Raw genomic sequence first — 19,110 nt, forward strand, 5'->3', positions numbered from 1 at the left:
ACCCTCTCGCCAGTAATAATATTTTTATAAATAACCACACCAGTACTTAAGGGTTAACAGTCAATTCATTTAAGTGAGACATAACCTATACAATTCCATATCATATGTGCAACACAGATAACATAATTAAGAAAAGGTGAATAATGGCAAAACAAAATTAAAGTATAAATTTACAATTTATATCCATGAAATAAAATTTTTGTATGGATTTTTCAGTAGTGGCAACATAAAATGGAGAGTTTGTTTTCTTTAATTATAGGTATTCTGTTGTTTACGTGTGTCCAATTTTATTCACATTTAAAAGTTTTGAATTATGACACAGTGGTTAACTTACTGGAGATAATATATTCACAAGATATGCTATTTTATTTCCCTGCAGTGGCTTTAATTCTTAAAAATGTGGAGTTTGGTTTGTATGAAACCAACAGTAATGTGTTTAAAAGAACTATAAGTGACATCATTGTAGTTTTTATCAGTTTCGATTTTATGATTAACATCGTATGGAGTACTATAAGGCACTGCAATACTATAGTTGTTCAGTACGTGATTGGTAAAGCATTGCAGGTTTTTGGGTTTCCTGACTTAGACCCTGAAACTGTTGGACTGTTTAGTGCTACAACCTTGTATGCGATGAGCCTAATATTCCTCATCTGTGCTATAAAATCAAACATATGGATTATCTATAGATATTATGCTTCCAATATTTTGAATAATGTACAACATGGACTTGTCATTCCAAATGAGTTAGGAGTTCCAAGGTACCACACGCCAGAAGCAGTGATCACACAATGTTCAAGTCGAAGACATTTTCAAAGATTCAATACTTTGACAATTCCTTCAGATAATCATTTAAACGAAAGATAAATCATTCACGCTGATGACTCTTGTTTGATAAGTATATCTCTGTGTACAGTCACTATAAAAATGTTACAATACTTCTTAAAATTTTTCAAACAATACTATAATTTATAATAATAAAACTTTAAAACTGACAAATTTACTTATTGATTACCAGTAATACATTATGTACAGGTCTGTTGAATTATTTCACTATAACTTGCTAACTTGTTCAAAAACTGATCTAAAATTGCACCTGATTTGAGCTTCTCCATTCCACTCTCATCTTGCGTCTGTTCACTCTCCAGACAAACACAATGGCGCAGAAGGATCTAATATTTTCTGATGACAAAATAAACCCAAACGATATTACAATATTTCTACTTAATAATATCTTACCATTAATTAAAAATCAACCATTTTATTTACCTCAAAAAAGGGAAATGACCAATCTTTGTTTTCTGCTGCTAATTAATTGGCCTAATTCATTATTCAAGCTGCTCAAATTCTGATCAAATATACCAGTATCATAATTGTTAAGGACTCGAAAGGTCTTTCTTAAAAGCATGTCGTCTGTCCATATGTGCGATAGATAACTCTTGATAAATAGGTCCTAGAGACTTGAAACTTGCTATACAGGTTGGTAGGTGGTACGTTATCCTTGGTCCAAGGGGGAATTCTTTTGAGTTTAGAGAAAAAAGCTTGAAGGATATTCCTTTCCTTTCGTCTGCCTGTTCGTCCATGCAAAGAACTCTTTGGTATTCTGTCATGTCCTTCGAACTCCGTTGTATCAGTTTATTCAATAGACGGAATATAGTTAACCACTATACTATACAGGGTGAACAGTACTAAAAAGTAATATTCTTCACACACTTCACCTACTACATCAGTATTTCTCAAACTTTTCAGATTCAAGGCTCTCTTTAGGTTTGTACTATTTCCTGCAGCACCCCACCCCCTCTTAATCCTCTCTTACTTACCCCCCACCACCCATAACCTAATTGGAGGTGACAGAGAAAAACAATAAACTATTGTGACTTTATAATTCACATAATGATTAGTTTAGATTGGTTTGCATATTATATTAAAATAGTCGCAATAAAAATCTCAAGTTAAAACATGTTTTTTTTATATTATAGAAAGATACGAGTATTATGCACTTTTACTGATTTTTTAAGAAGAACGCTATTCATATTTTATTGTTAGACTTGGAGTATAACAAGTAAATATAGAGGCAGGTAAATATACTTCATAAACATGTTATAATTAAACTATTGTTGTAATAATTTAATAATCAATTCATACAAATAACAGTTTAGCTAGTTAGATTGTATATACATTCATTACATTTCATAATGTTTGTTTAAAGTTTCACATGGGCCAATCGGGCATATTTGCTAAAAGTCTAGTGAGAAGGATGAGCTTTACAGTGTAAACTTCTTATTTTTAGAATAAGTAAAAACAGCTGATCACTAATATTTTATATCATATCATACAACCACGGCGCTCCTGGCAGGATTTCCTGGTATGTACTTTGAGAAGCACTGGACTACATTGTGTAGTTAATTTAGATAAACAAGATCTATCCTGGAAAAAATCACAATTTTATATTAAATTAAATTTTTTTGAAATTTAGAATATATTTGTTATTTTTATTAATATTATTTCTTGAAATAATATATTTATCAGTTATATACACTTTATGTATATCAATTCGTTCAGAGGATCTGGTTATAGTTATGCTTCAACCATCTTAGTGTCACACAACAATGACTGGTGTGATTTGTAGTGCCCAGGTCTCTTGCAGCCAGAGGGTTAGTGGTTAAATAGGACTGAAAGAACTAAATATCTTTATTCTATCATTCATTCAGTAGGTATCTTTATTCTTCAATCATTCTTCCCCTGTTAAAGGAAAATCCCATGAGGGATCAAATTAGATATTATTTTCATTGCCTAAATGATAATGATAACTCTTGCAGTGATATAGTTGGTGTCAGTAACTGTAGTTATTAAACACAGTTCAACAATCACTCTGGAGATCTTCCAGCCTACCAACACTACCTTTTCAAGTCCTCTCTTGTCCATAAAGTATTTTTGTCCAGATGACAAGGATGACTGTTAATTCTCCAGTTGGTATCAACAATAACTACACTCATCAAAAGATATAGTACAAACAGAACCAGATCTTGCACCTTTCCAAAATTGTTTGATGATTGTCAGAGTTCGCTGGTGATAATTATGACTCTCCAATGTTCCAGTTAGCGTTAGCAATGACAATCAACAACAGTTTCTTAGTCACTCTGGAGATATTGCATACTGTCTATACACTTTTTTTGGAAGTTGCTTGGAAGAATCCTTTTTTTACTGAGTTTTTATACCCAGATGATGAGGAAATTCCAACACTCCGGTTGGTGTCAGCAACTCCAGTCAACAGCTCAGCAGTTACACTAGAGGTTTTGCAGCCTCCCAATACCACCCTGGAGGCAGAATACAGTCTGGATGGTTCTATCTGGAGCTCAGCCTCATTGGAAGGCTCCACAGTCGGCAGCCTGATGGGAGGCAAGACATACCATTTCCGTGTGAAGGCAGGGTCTGCAATGAGCAATGTCATCCAGGTCAGCGTGCCCTCTGCCAAGTTCATCCCTAACATGTGCGAATACAAGGGGAAGAACTACACTAGAGGTAATGTGTCCATCATTTCCCACCTCTTGCTTTTCAATAATAACTTAGTAATTATTTTATTTAATGGTCAAAACAATTAAATTTCAATAGAGTGTAAATTATGCTACATATCAGTGTTACCTTAGGCTTACATAAATATACAGATGAATACATTCTACTATAGGGATTGTTTATAAAATATACTAATACATTTTTATGATATTGTTCCTTCAATCCAAGTAAGAGAAAATGTTCCAGTAATCATAGGTTCTAAAATTATTAATTTTCCATATGTTTGTTTTTGCTCATTTTAACTTGAAAACAGTTCAAGTTACAGTGTAACATGGTCTGAATATTTTCATGTAAATTGCCAGTGAGGGAGACATTTTGAGTCTTCAGTATCTGACCTCATTAAAAGATTAATGAGTAATTCTTCCAAATTTGTTTAACATTTGCTGGAACTTTTTGTGGTTTCTAGTGTTTCTGCTTTCAGACACAAACATCTATATAAAAAAGTTTTTATTGAGTTGAATAACTTAATTTTGAAGGGAAGAAGAATTGCTTTTACAAATCTTCACTTTAGTCAAATATTGGTACAACACGTTTGTGGGTGGCTTAGTGCTACTAATATTAAACCAATCTCAGAAAGGATACTAAGTTAGGTTTCCTGTGAATGAATCAGATGTACTTTTCTTCATTTAATTGATTTTTAAATAGTAAAAGCTATTGAAATTGGACCATTTAAAATAAAATATTGAAAAATTATTACCTTTTATTTGATTGCTTAAAAATATTTAAAATGTTATTCTTACTTCAAAATGTGTAATAGAATAGTTTTTGTTCTTTTATTTTAGATATATTTTTCCAATTGCTGCAAAGTACCTGAAGGAATATACATAAACACCAAGTTAATATTTGACCAGAACTACAATTTCTACCAACATGTTATCAATATTTGCATTATATTAATTTCAACTGAATATAATTATTAACTATGGTTCAAGATATGTTTATTTAATATGTTGCACAACAAATCAAAATATCACAACAAATTATAAAACGGAATTTACAATATTTAATTAAAGCACTTAAGAAAGTAAATTTTATTGAATGTTTTTACTGTTATTAATACAATTTATTAGAACTTGTGGAACAAAGAGTTGGTTTTCCGAACATCAGTTCATAATGACTATTTCAGTCAGACATTTAAGGAAATGCACATTAAAGACACTTTTTACCTTGGTTTTGTAGGAGAAGAATTCCATGATGGATGTGCCGCATATTGCGCATGTGGCAAGATGGGTGTAGAGTGTGCCACAATCGAATGTCCCACAGACTTCGGGCTGGATGTGTTAGACCCACACTGCCTTACTTGGGAGACCCAGCCAGCCGATTTTGTGCCCACCCCTCCTCGATGTTGTCCCGAGACAGTCAAGTGTAAGGACAACGGATCTTGCACTTATGCTGGGGAAATGTAAGCAATATTCCTTAAATATTCATTGTATATTAGAGAAATCTGTGCTTGTTTGAAAATCAGGGAATATCTAATTATTATATAAATGTCTAAATCCAACAAAAAGTTAGAATTTCCAAAATGTTATAATATATCCCTAAAAATGGAATCGGTACACTTAATTTCCTTTAGGTCAATTTAGAATCAATCATTGAAGTAAAAATCTCATACAAAACTTGAGAAATGTATAAAAACACCTTGTTACCTTGATAAATCCTCTCATTTTGTTTTTCTTTTAGTATTCAAAGCTAAAGGCACATTCTGTTTACCTAAGGAAACTCAGTGTGTGACAACTTTTTCTCCACAGATTTCCTAACTGGGCGGACATCCCTACCAAGTTATCAGGGTGTGAGCAGCGCTGTTACTGCGAAATGGGCAATGTAACCTGCCATGCTGCTTGCCCACCCGTGCCCGCCACTCCACCACCTGACCTCCCCTGTGGACCCAGACAGGCGATCCTCTCCCACCATCCTGACGATGACTGTTGCCTCTTTTGGATGTGTCCTCATACAGGTATGGACGTGTCAGCGCTTGCTTGCATGTCTGTCTTCTAGTTTGTGCTGAATGTTGCTTCTGATTTCTTTGTTGCACATCTGTTTTTGTGAATGATTAATCTGAATGTTTGTAGTCATGTTTGCTGGTGTTATTGGATTTTTAGTATTACTGCTTTCCTATTGAATTGTTTACTTTATTTGTTTTAAATATTGTAATTCTGTGTACTTTTATATAAAACTATCAATGTTTTGATTATCTTTGGTTAGAAGTTAAAATCCAGCTATGTTGGTATTACAATACGTAAAATCTTTTTACTTACATGGGTATGCTATTGGAGTGCAAAAGTAACCTCAATACTGGTTCTCATATTACCAGGTTAATAGTCTAATAAACATTTGAAGCAATAATCTTTAGAGCTCTTATTTTTATATTCTAAAAACTTATATAATTAATAATTTTAATCTAGAAAATGGTAAAAAATCAAATAAACAGTGACTTATAAATTGCATATACGTCATTTTTAACACCCCACTAATTATCTATGAATAATGTCCTGTGACTATTTGCTCACATCTTTTATAAATGGCTATATAAAAAATAAAGTAAATTTTCCAAAACGTGAGCAAGTTTCTCTGTAAGTTAAATGTCTATAACACATACAGGTTATTAAATGGAAATAATTTTTCTGAATTAAATAAATGTATATCTCCTTCAACATTGCTAATATAAACGTTTTGTGCTAAACAGTGACTATACGCAGCATTAGCAGTTTGCCACTGATTTATTATTCTGGCACTGTACACATAAACTAATTAAACATATTTAAGGACAAACAGAATTGAAAGTAAAAAATAATTAAGTAAATACACGCCTGTTAGCACATTGCACACATCAGTCCAAAATGATAGTTCACCATTACATGCCCGTTAGCAAAATGTTCACACATTAACTTAATGATCGATCAGTACCAGACCGTAGACTACCCAAAATCAGTTACTAGAAGTAGAGGATGAGGATAACATGGATGCTCTACCCTTATTTTCTGCAAACAAAGAAAATATTAATTATTAAAATCTGGCTTTGCAGTATTTTGCCTCAGAGGTATGTAACAACTGTATTTGGTTCTAGGAAAGAGTATAGGGAATACCTTTGTGGTAAAGGTTCCTCATTGGTATCAAAGTTATAAAAACAACAGTTATTAAGAAGTGTAGTTTATTATTAGTTATTACATTGTAATTTATTTTAATTTTGCAAATGTTTTTATGTCTATGTATTTTTCTTCTCTGTTTTAATTAATTATGAAAGGTAAGTTATCATTTGGTGTATATTAAAAATATGATTTTTTATGATTTATATTTTGTTCATTCTATTATATTCTGAAATAAACTGTCAAACATTTTATATAGAAACACGCACACACATGCACACGCACACACATGCACACGCACACACACACACACACACACACACACACACACACACACACATATATATATAGATATAGATATATACATACACAAATATCCAATTCATATACCATACTATATCTTTTTATCCCAAATGTCGTTTAATAGTATAGTAAGCTTAAATGGTCTTACAGTTTATCTGCTCAATTTTTGGTGCTAATGGTTCTAAACTTTTTAATGGAGTTTGAGAGTGCACTATACTAAAAACACAGTCATCCAGAAAAAAATCACGTAATAGTTTAATGAATAGATGGTATTTTTTAATAGTTATATTAGATTACATTTGCACAACTGGAAATCATTATTGAAGCTACTTAGAAATTAAACATGGTAATCCTTATCTACTAAATAAAACATATTATGCAAAGTATCCTTTGAATTTGTGTTAGATCATTACTTTCTTCTTCTTACTCTCAATAACGCTGAATTTAACAATATATTAAAACTTATTTTTAAAGTGATCTATTTGTTCGCTTAAAGTTGCTTTTGTTAAATTAATGCTAGATTAACCCTAGCACATTAAGTGAAACAAACTGAAAGCCACACAGAACTGTGGTTTGATATGTCAGCAGCATGTTTTGAGCAACTGAACAACTGATAACATTTATTTCAGGAACTCAACTGGACATGAAACCAACTGATACAGATATGATGGTACAAGACAAGACAAATGATACAATGACAAACATTACTACTACTGCTACTCCAGACATGCCCCTACTTGGCCCTTACAACCCCAACTATAATGCGACTCTACCTCCCAAAACCAAACACTATAAAAATCAGACAAACAGTAAGAAAGACTATTTTCCAGGACCATTTAGTTTGCAGCATTTGGAAGACGAAGTGCGTAAAGGGCAAAATAAACCAAAGCCAGATGCCCCTCATAAAACAAAACCACTGAAAGAAAACCCTCTTGTTGACATTTTAGCACCCTTTCACTTGCCCGCTTCAGAAATACCAGACATTCGCCCTGACAATACCAGTAATAAGCACTCAACTGACAGTATAGAAATAGAACATCCAATTCCTGATTCAAAGTTTGAGGATGATATTCCTGACACAAATGAAGGCGTCTTTTCCCATTTCCCATTCTTGTCCCCACCCCTTTCAAAGCCATCAAAGTATGATAAAGATAAAACTAAACCAGCTCGATTTCCAATTTCACCTGTTTTGGATGGGCCAAAACAACACATTCCATTCCACCATAACTTCAATGAAGACCATGAACATGAGTTTTCTGGTCTGTTCAAGCCAAATAAATCTCCTGAAATTCATCAATTTAATGGGAACAAATCATCATTTACAGACAACTCCATACTGAAACCTACTCAAAACGAAAACATAAAGATAGGTCCCTCACCTTTTGGTCATGGAGGTGATCACGAATTCCAGTATGAAGGAGAAAAGGGTCCAGGTCCCCTTACTCCAGATCAGATTTATTACATCCATGACCAAGGTTTCCCTCAACAGGTTCAACCCAACGTTAGACCCAATCAAGATATGTATCATGTGCAACATTTCCAAATACCTTTTGATGCTGAACATACTCAGCAGAATCCTGAAAGCAGTCCTCCAAAGAGTAATAAAAAGAAACCCATAGACAAACACCAAAACCAAAACTTACACATACTTCCACAGGAGATTTTAACACATCTGCACAGCCTGTCACCCCACTTGCCTAAAGGAGGGCAAATACCTCCACATCTTCACCCTGAAGAAATAATTCACTATATTCAACCAAATCCTCAATTGAATTTACAACAACAGCATCCACCTGCTCACTATTTGACTCCGGAGGAAATCTATCTTTACCAGAACCCTGACAAAACTCCTGATGTGAAAATTCGTCCACATCCTCACAATATCCCTAACCAAAACATTGCAAATCCAGGAAGGGATACAATTCACATTCACAGTCCGTCCATCCCCACTTCTCCCAGTCAGCGTGTAGAGGAGATACTCGCTCATTTGAGACACCAAGACCCCCACCAATACCCAGGACCTGTGACTCACTTTACTCCACACTCCGGACCCGGATACCGGGAGTCATTACTGACTCAACCCTCGTCTCACGCTGCCGTTCCTCACGGACTGCAGAACAACTCTCACCCAGGTTTGTTTGCTTCACTCTCTCTGCTCTGACCTGGTGCTTGTCTTCTGTGGTTTGCGGTCTCTTGAGGTGTACCGTTCTGTAGAGATGCAACTTGGTGGACTGCTGCAGTGTTATTTATGTAAATATTTTATGCCTTGAAATTCTGATGCATACTTTAGTTCAATCACTGGATACGGTATACAGTTTTATTTTTTTCTTGTGCTCTTGTGGTTACTTCCAACAATATATTTGGTTTTTCCTAGTAACACTTTTTTTACTACTTAATTTCATTTTTGTTTGTTTTAACTAACAATTAATTGACTTAATCTAAAAAATTGAATTTATTTCCATATGAAAATGTGAATAGTATTTTTTATACATTCACTAATAAATTTTGTTTTTCAGTTCGACCAAGATTTGTCATTTACTTAATGTGGACTTCCATCTTTATGAACTTTTCAATTTAACAGGTGTCTGGATTTAGTGGGTTTAGTAGCAATCAGGAGTATGTTTGGTTGCGGTCTTATAAGCTATTTACATAGGTTATTCTGTATATAGTAAAGCGGATCAGTGTACTATGAAAGATGCACTAAGAAGATCGTGATTGGTTTCAAAATAATACATTACTGAAAAGTTGAGTAGAATGCAACAAAAGTAAAATCTACATTAAGATCATTTACTTTGTAATATATTTTTTTATAAATCACATGCTTTGTTGGACAAATTCTTGTACTGTGTTGCTTAAGAATAATTAAAGTATGATCTACTAACAGATGTGAACTCAAAGGCAAAGTGCTGCTTCATAGCTTTTGCTATCTATTGGTAAAGTACTAAATTGAGCAAACACAGCATAAGGTGATAAGTTCCGAAAAAGTGTTAATTCTTTTTAGTTCTTTGAAAGCAATAAGTCACATATTATACATGACTGGTGATTTGAAAACGAAATTTTAAAAATAATCTACCTATAGTATAAAATTTATATGCAGGCTTCTTCTATGGAAAGAAAAATTCATATGTTAAATCCTAATTTATTTTTAACAACAATCAACATGGCGGACACCATCATCTAGTAATGAAAGTGCTCCTACATTTCAGTGAAGTTTAAGTGGTAAACCCAACAAAATACCAACTTAACTGCACACCAATCACTACTTTCTAAACTGTAAGTTTAATTATCATCAAGTTAAAAAATAATTTAAGTACCTTGAAGAAAAAAAAAATCCAAGAAAACTTATCAGCACAAACTAGATCACTATCTGCAATCAACTTTTCTCAAGATATACATTGTAACATTACACACAGCTCAAGCACTTTTTATTCAAGCAATTTTTTTCAACTTATAACACCACTAAACATTATTTTATTAACAACAAGTAAATATAAATTAAATAAACAGCTGTGCACAGTTGAAACACAATAGTGACGTCATTGCCAACTCACAGCTGCTTGACACATTATAACTTCAAACAAGGCATTATCTACAACGCCACCTGCTGGAAGTCAGATAGAGCCAGCTATTAGGTCAACTGACGAGAGCATTGCCTGACACCTGCTGACAATGCGTCTGGGACGCTGACCACAGACAAACACGGCCTCTACTTACTGGCTGTTATGAATCTTGCTATAAATCACTTGACATACTTGCAGAGTGATATCCATAAACCTAATTTTTTTGACATTAATACTTTATTAATTATTAATAAAGTACTAAATATTACTTTATTAATAATAATCAACCAATTCTTATCAAGAATTCTCAATTATTGCTGAAATGCCCACTAAATATCCGTGTGTGTACATGCGAAATTGGTGTTAAGTATTCTGGTATTAAAATGCAAAGGCCTATGTGCAAAAATGGTACCATGCAGGATGCCAAAAATATCTTAGAAAAGGATTTGAAAAGATGGCCCCACTCACGAAATCGTAAAAATGGCATTGCATGGCATGCAGGATGTTTCAATCACCATCTTTACCAAACAGAATAGTTGACCCAGTAACACTAAACACCTCAGATACCCTATTGGAACTAGAAAAGAGTATTATTGAAAACAAACTTACTAGATAGCTCTAACAGTCGAGAGGATGATCTTCAAATGGCTGCCAAAATAGGATCAGCATTAGTAGCTGAAAAACGAACTTTTAAAAGTAGAGAAACTAGAGCTTCAAAATAAAACTAATTAGTATGGAGGGAAAAATGGAAGAGGTGGAAAACAATATGAGTAAATATTTAACCAAAATTGAAAATCTTCTACAATTAAATGCAGATGTTCAAGCCCAACTTGATAAAGAAAAGAAATTCCCGCATAGAGGTCAAGAATTCCTCTGAGGACCACGATCTTAAATTGGGTCAAATGATTGATAATTATGCAAAACGAATAGCAGAACTAGAAAAACCCAACACTAGACTGCAGGAAAATATCCAAAACATAGAAATAACGGCTACAATCTGTAAGGACTTTTCGGCTACTCAGACACGTCATCTCCCACAAAAGATGCCCAGGTGTTTTGAGGCAAATCAAACCACTGTACTTCTGGGAATATCAGAGATGAATTCAAAGCTTGCTCAAATGGAGCTAACTATTAAAACTATTAGCTTCAAGTGCCTGCTGCCAAAAAATAAATAACACTTTGAATATGCCCACCACGCCATCAAACTACACTAGGAGTCAATCAAACTTGTAGTAAAAATCTAGAAAACATATTGACCACACCCTCGACAGAACAAAGTTCACACCCCCGACCTCAGGAGCCAGTCAAACCTGCAACCAAAAACTGATTTTATATACAAGGACAACAGAGGCAGAGTCCTCTATTCCCCTACCCACGACAGATGCAAGCCTACCCATAACGCCAGGAGTCAGTCAAAACCTGCAGAAAAAAAAACTGAAACATATGCGGACTACACCACTGAAAAAAACAAAACCCTTCATCAACAACAGGAATGAGCCAAAAAATGGATTAAGAAGACAAACAAGTTTAGCGTCTTCCCTCCAAATGGCAAAAGCCACTGAAAAAGCTAACATCCAGGAATTTCAATTACCTAAAAACATCCAACGTTTCTAAACAGAATAGCCACCTCCCAGAACCATCCCCAACTCCTGTGAACGACAATCTCGCTCACCCTCACTTGTAACGAAAACTCAGGGCATGGGAAAAATGTCTCCTCCATGTACTGCACAAGTACTTAGTGAGGGGGAAAACATACGAGGAGTTCCTCACCAAACATCTTGACAAGTATAGTAAAAGAGGTAATATTTTAACCACTGGACATAGCTTGAGCATGACTAACTTTAACTGTACTGAGGGAGCCAGCCAAACCCTGTCTAAAAAACTGAGCCAAAACACTACTGAGGGAGCCAGCCAAACCCTGTCTAAAAAACTGAACCAAAACACTACTGAGGGAGCCAGCCAAACCCTGCCTAAAAAACTGAAACCAAAACACTGCTGGGGAAGTCCCCCCAACCTTGACTGGACAACTCAATGACAATCTGGAACTGATCTCACAATCTGACCAACCCATGAAATCACCACTCCCTAGACAAATTTCTCCAGAGACTCAACATTTACATTTTTTAGAGATGACTCAGCGGAAGAGGAAAAGGTTCAGAATTTTTTTCTGAACTCAAACCTAATAAAAAAAGCAAGCCATCTCAGCAAAATATAATAAAAATTGCCACCAAAACATAAATTTGGCTCGCTGGTAAAACAAACAGACTGTCCACATTTCCTCGCCAATCACAGACCTGACCTTTTAATACTAACAGAACACGGGCTCACACAAGACAACTTAGAAAATACACGGATTGATGGCTATACTCTGATAGGAGGCTTCTGCAGGAAGTTACATAAGAAAGGAGGGTCGCAGGATATGTAAAGAACGAATTAGAAAAGACCATCAAACTAATAAGAACTAGTAATGAAGAGTCAGAGCTAGTGTGTGAAACAGCTTTTTTTGAGATAAAAATCAACAAAGAAGTAATCCAAGTACTTGGCACTTATAGGCCCCCGACAACAAACATTGAGCAATCAATTGACATTCTAACGGACCAGCTGGAAAGCGCCATGCAAACAACCAAACCAATGGTCATTGTCGGGATATAAATGTTGACAATCTGGGGAACCGATCAAACGACAGTAACAACATGAAGCTTAACGAATTTTTAACATCATTTGACCTCAAAAGACTTAGCCTGCCCCCCACCAGACTCACTAAAGACACAGAGACCTCTATTGACTGGATATGCACGAATATCGACCCCCAAGCCATTCAAGCTTCAGTCGTTCTCTCTGGCCTTTCGGACCATACATCCCAACTGGCCACACTACATCTGACAGCAGGAAAATATAGCAGAACTGTAACTGAGAGAAAACGCATTTTTAACAAGAAAACCATGACTCTCATAAAGGATACGCTCAAAACACACGAGTGGAATAGTATATACAATGCGGAAGATGCAAATCAAGCATATACAAATTTCCACCTCATCATACAAAACCGTCCTAAACAGCAGCTGCCCATTTCAAAAGTGTAGCAATCACTCGCCGAAAGAAAACAACTTGCTGGGACGATGAATGCACCACCTTAAAAAATTCGTATATAGAAGCCTTAAACAAGGAACTTTGTACTGGAAAACCTGAAGACAAAGCTGAATCAGCACGGAGAAAAAAAGGAATATGAACATGAAGCTCAAGACGCTAAAAAAAACAACAAACATCAGACCACATCTCTCAGGCCGACAATAAATCAAAAGCACTTTGGCAAATAATAAACAACGAAAGAAAAAACAACAGGCCAAATCTCAGTAAATGGCAAATTGTCACAGACGGGGAAGTACTGCAAGATCCCAAAAAAGTAGCAAACACCTTCAACTCCTTCTTTGCCCACAGTCGCAGAAAGGACACTAAAACCAAACAACCTAAACAATGGGCTACTTAATATCTACAATCCACCCAACATGACAAATAGCAACCTAAATCTACGACCAGCAACAGAGACTGACGTTATAAAAGCCATAAACTCCCTAAAACCCAAAACATCCTCGGGTATAGACGAGATCTCGGCTAAACTCATCAAAACCTGCAAACATGAACTCACTAAACCCTTGACTGCTCTAATAAAATAAATCGCTTCAACAAGGAATATTCCCCACTATGCTAAAAATAGCCAAGGTCTACCCGAAACATAAAAGTGGATCAACGAATGACTTAATGAACTACAGACCGATCTCCCTGTTATCAACTTTTTCAAAAATCTACGAGAAAATTGTCTTAGATAGGCTATTATCCTACCTAGAACAAAACAATCTAATGACCAACCAGCAACATGGATTCCTAAAGGGACGGTCAACAACTACTGCTCTAATACAGTTAACGGAGTACATCATTGACCAACTCGACAACGGACATGCAGTCACTAGCCTGTTTCTTGACTTCAGTAAGGCATTCGACTGCCTTAACCATGACCATCTCCTTAACAAAATGAAGTCCCTAGGGATAAAATGGGAAGACGGGAGAATGGTTCCATAGTTACCTAAGTGACAGAAAGCAAATAGTTGAAATTGAGCATGAAGAACAAAACAAGCGAAAAAAAATCTATTCTGACATGACAAGCATTGCCAGAGGAGTACCACAAGGGTCAGTACTGGGGCCCGGTACTGTTTTCTCCTCCTAACAAACGATCTCCAGACTACCTAAAGGAATACTGTGAAACAACAATGTATGCAGATGACACAGTCCCTCACCATAGCAAAATAAATCCATTCAAACCCTGAAAAGAACTACTGACACTGCTTTTTAGTTACACAAAACAATATTGCCTAAGAAATGACCTTGCCCTTAATGAGAAAAAAACAATACAGCTAATTTTCACCACAAAAAAAACAAAGAATTACCTCTACCAAATCCCTGGAACTGCAGCTCAGGATACAGTTCAAATACCTGGCATTACAATGGATTCAAAGCTCACATGGAAAAGCACACATAGAATTACTTTGTAAAAAACTCTCTTCAAGCACTTATGTAATAAGAAGGTAAAACACACAAGCAATCTGGAAACTGCAAAGATAGCCTATTATGCACTAACCTATTTGAATCTCATCTCAGGTACGGAATTGTGACCTGGGGCGGAACATCTGCTACCAACCTGCAAAGAATCCTAAAACTTCAAAAAAGGGCAATAAGATGTCCTAGCAGGCCTAAACTACCCTCGAAAGCTGTCGTGATGCCTTCAAGGAACTCAAGATCCTGACGCCCCCAGCGCTCTACATGCAAGAGGCAATCATGCATGCTGTTCTCAACCAATCAAACCCGACAAAGAGACATACACAACCAAAATACCACGCCATGCTTCAGATTTTGCTCTGCCGCCTCACCATCTAACACTCTTTACAAGCAAGCCTTCCTATAAGGGAGCCTTGCTCTACAATCAACTACCAGTCCACCTCAGAAGAAAAACCAGAACGCCACCTCAAGAAACATCTCACAGTCTGGCTCCAGGAGCGACCTTTCTACTCTATTCAAGAATTTTAAATCCTGTAACTCTCAACTATTAACATTCTTTAACTATCTCATGTATTGACGCATTGTACTGTTTCTCTATGAATATGTGAAATAAAGAAAATTGTCTATTGTCTATTGTCTACTCACTCTTGATATCAGGTTGATCAGATTAGAGTAGTCCAGACATAGGACACTGACAAGTCAGAACCTGTATGATAGGCTGGTCAGCTCCACAATATGTTCTAACCCAACGCTCAAGGGGCGAGGGGAGAGCAATTGAATATTAGCACTAAAGTAGTAATAACAATTAAACAAAAGCAAACAACACCTGATTATCGTTACTGCATCGACTACCTAACACAATACAGCCACAGTATATTTTGAGTGAAGGTGCCAACTTAAAATTAGGACTTTACAATTATTTTCAATTATTTTCGACAACAATTATTTTCTCCTATTACAGAGCCTAGTTTTCCAATATGAAATGATAATTCAATATGAAAATTAAACAGTAGATTCATAATCAGTACAAACCATTTAAGATACATTTTGTGAGTCTTTTAAAAATACACCATACGCTTGTTTAAAAGCCAATCAAGAGTGAATTTTTTAGTGAATGGATTTTTGGTACCTACTAAGACTATTTTCACTAAATAAAAGTTTTTCACAATGCACCTATCTACACTCAATTGGAAGTCGTCTAGACTAGTTACACATCTTGAGCACTTTCCACTTTTGTTTGAAGTTTTAAATTATTAAATAACACCATCTTAAAGTTATTTTCCTTTATGTGTACTTATTCTTGTTTATGTACTTTTAAATACACCAATTGCAGCTTTAACTCTTTCACACACTTTCTTACAATCTATTAAAATCTATCAACATCAGCTTATGCTTTCATAAAATCCGTAACTTTAGAAATTATTTATCACAGTTGTACACTTTGTCACCCAGTTGTGAAGGAACACTGAGGATTGGCCATACTTTTTCTAAATCTTAATATTTGAATGAAATAACCAGCTTTCTAATAAGATGATTATGACTATAAAAAAGCTAGAAAACATGAGTACGAAACTAAATACAACAACTCAGACAGACTTGAACAATAGACATTGTGACTTACCCAATTATGCTTGTTTACATTTGACTGTACCACATGAAATTAATACATTATGTAATGAATAGACGTAAAAACAAACAAGTATTTGCTTTAAATAAAATTATAAGGTAAGAAATTCTTTAAAACATTCATTTATAGTGTAAGAAGAATTAACAGGAAGAATTATTAGGAAACTCTAAAAATGTTTGACTTTATATATACCAGATGGCAAATGTTAAATAATTTTAGGGTAGAAGGCCTATACTTAAGTATTATTAGTGACACCTATAAAAGTAACATTATTACCAACATTAGCTTATTTTTATCATCTTTTTCTATATATTTACTACACTGGATGTATACCATTATGGCATTTAAAAACTGAAGATTTCCGTCTACGTTCAAAATACATTAATAAATTTAAATATGATAGATTATCATGATTTCTACTGTAAAAAATCTGATTTTTTAGTAATATACAAATTTGGAGAGTAAGAATATCTGCCTAGAATATAGCACTATATATTAATAAGAAAAAGCATACATAACTGCTGTAAATTAAAGCGCGAATATTAGCTGAGACTGTGTTGCTCAATTTTCTAAACGTAAAAAATAAAAACCACCACATAAGTGTGTTGTACTGTATATCTACAAATTGAGTAAGGATTGGAGATTTTTGTTGTGATATGAATGTTACAATATATGTAATGTATTCAAAGCAAAAATAGAAACATTAATTAAAAACACTTAAAACTGGAAAAATTCAAAGATGACAAAAAGATCTTGAAAGATTAGATTACTGTATTTTATAAATGAAACATGACTCCGAATTCGGATTCACCTCATTAAAGAGTTGACTCTACAAATTGCAATCACTTAATCATTACTCAACATAAGTGTCTTTCAAAGTGGAATCATCTAATTTCAGAATTGCCTAATCTTTGCAGTATTTTTACACTAAATAAAAATATCAAAGATTTTCCTGTTACATAGATCTCTTGTGGCACTCAAACAAAAATGCTACATATTACACTGATTTACTGCAATAGGATCTGGGATTGGTACATTCAATTGTAATTATACAAGATTTTCTTAAATATTTTGCTTTTCTTAGACCTCCCTTAGACAAATAGACGAAAAAACTTTATTTTTATACTCATCAAAAACATAATTGGCATCCCAAAGCTGTTATACAAAAATATTAAAAACTAACCAATATTTAAACAATAAACAACTATGCCTTATCAATGGAAATTTAGCAAAATTGAATTAGCAATGTTCTTGAACTCTTTTGACACTATATTGGGCACTCCTACAAGCCACTGGGGTAACTCTCCTTCAAAACCTGTGAAATGTAGTCTTTTGGAAGCACGCCGAACAGCTTCACACCAGCTTATGACAGTTTTTTGGCAAAAAAAGCTGAATGATAAGATGGAAGAAAATCATTGGCTCACTTTGTAAGATAATCATGAATATCATTATTCTTCAAAATATGTTTTATGTAGGATCATTTCAGTGGTGTAAATTGTACCCACAATTTGTATTTTCAAAGTTTTGAATGCTTCTTTGCAGCTAGTATAAAAGTCTAACTCAGCCATTCCAACACTCACTGGAGTCTGTAGGCAAAAGATCCACTCTAGAGCATGATATGCTGTTCTTGATGTAATTGGTATGCTAATTGATTAAATTCACCTTAACACTAAAAGTGTTGAACTAAGATTTTTCACAGGTCATGTGTATATATAACAATTCTTTTTGTCTCTTATGCAGTAAAAACCATATAATATCTTAGATTAGAGAGAGGTATTCTTGAGTAATAGATTATTCTTGAGTAATACATATTTATCGATGTAAGGATGTAAGTTCTGTTATTGTCTTTCCATTTGTGATGAGAACTGTGTTATCTATGTATGAATAAGGGTACTTAGAAGACTACTTTCTAATTAGTCTGAGAGGTCACCAGTAAAGAGTAAAAATAACACAGCTCCCGATACTGATCCTTGTGGAACTCCTAGTCTTACAATTATTGGTTTGGACTTTTTAATCTAAGAAGGTTCATTGACAACTTGCTTTACATCGACAATCTGGTTTTCCTCCAAGTAGCTCTTATTGGCCAAGCAGTAGTTAGACAGCATCCTTGAACTCCATTTTCCATTACATATTTTTTCTTTACAATATTTATTATGATTTTATATATATATATATATATATTCACTTCGAGTGTATAAGAGCAGAATTGCTCTGTTATATCAATTATTAAACTTCTTGATACAAGGTTCCTTTAATATTTCGGCTTTTTGCCGTTTTCAAAAAGGTATAATACAAAATAGCATACAGCAACAAAATTTTACCTTTTTGAAAACGGCAAAAAGCCGAAATATTAAAGGAACCTTGTATCAAGAAGTTTAATAATAGATATATATATATATATATATATATATATATA

The 19,110-nt window shown here is 34.5% G+C and overlaps 1 protein-coding gene across 1 annotated transcript in view; it reads left to right on the plus strand.

Moving 5' to 3' along the window:
- Window positions 1-19,110, plus strand: part of LOC124352792 (putative epidermal cell surface receptor) — a 52,996-nt gene that overhangs the window by 9,719 nt on the left and 24,167 nt on the right. The window contains exons 3-6 of the mRNA XM_046802466.1: window positions 3,220-3,519; window positions 4,750-4,972; window positions 5,319-5,524; window positions 7,586-9,088. Of these exons, the coding sequence (XP_046658422.1) occupies window positions 3,220-3,519; window positions 4,750-4,972; window positions 5,319-5,524; window positions 7,586-9,088 (2,232 nt within the window). The remainder of the gene's footprint in view (window positions 1-3,219; window positions 3,520-4,749; window positions 4,973-5,318; window positions 5,525-7,585; window positions 9,089-19,110) is intronic.

This window comes from Homalodisca vitripennis, chromosome 1, assembly GCF_021130785.1.
Source record: "Homalodisca vitripennis isolate AUS2020 chromosome 1, UT_GWSS_2.1, whole genome shotgun sequence".
Lineage (NCBI taxonomy): Eukaryota > Metazoa > Arthropoda > Insecta > Hemiptera > Cicadellidae > Homalodisca > Homalodisca vitripennis.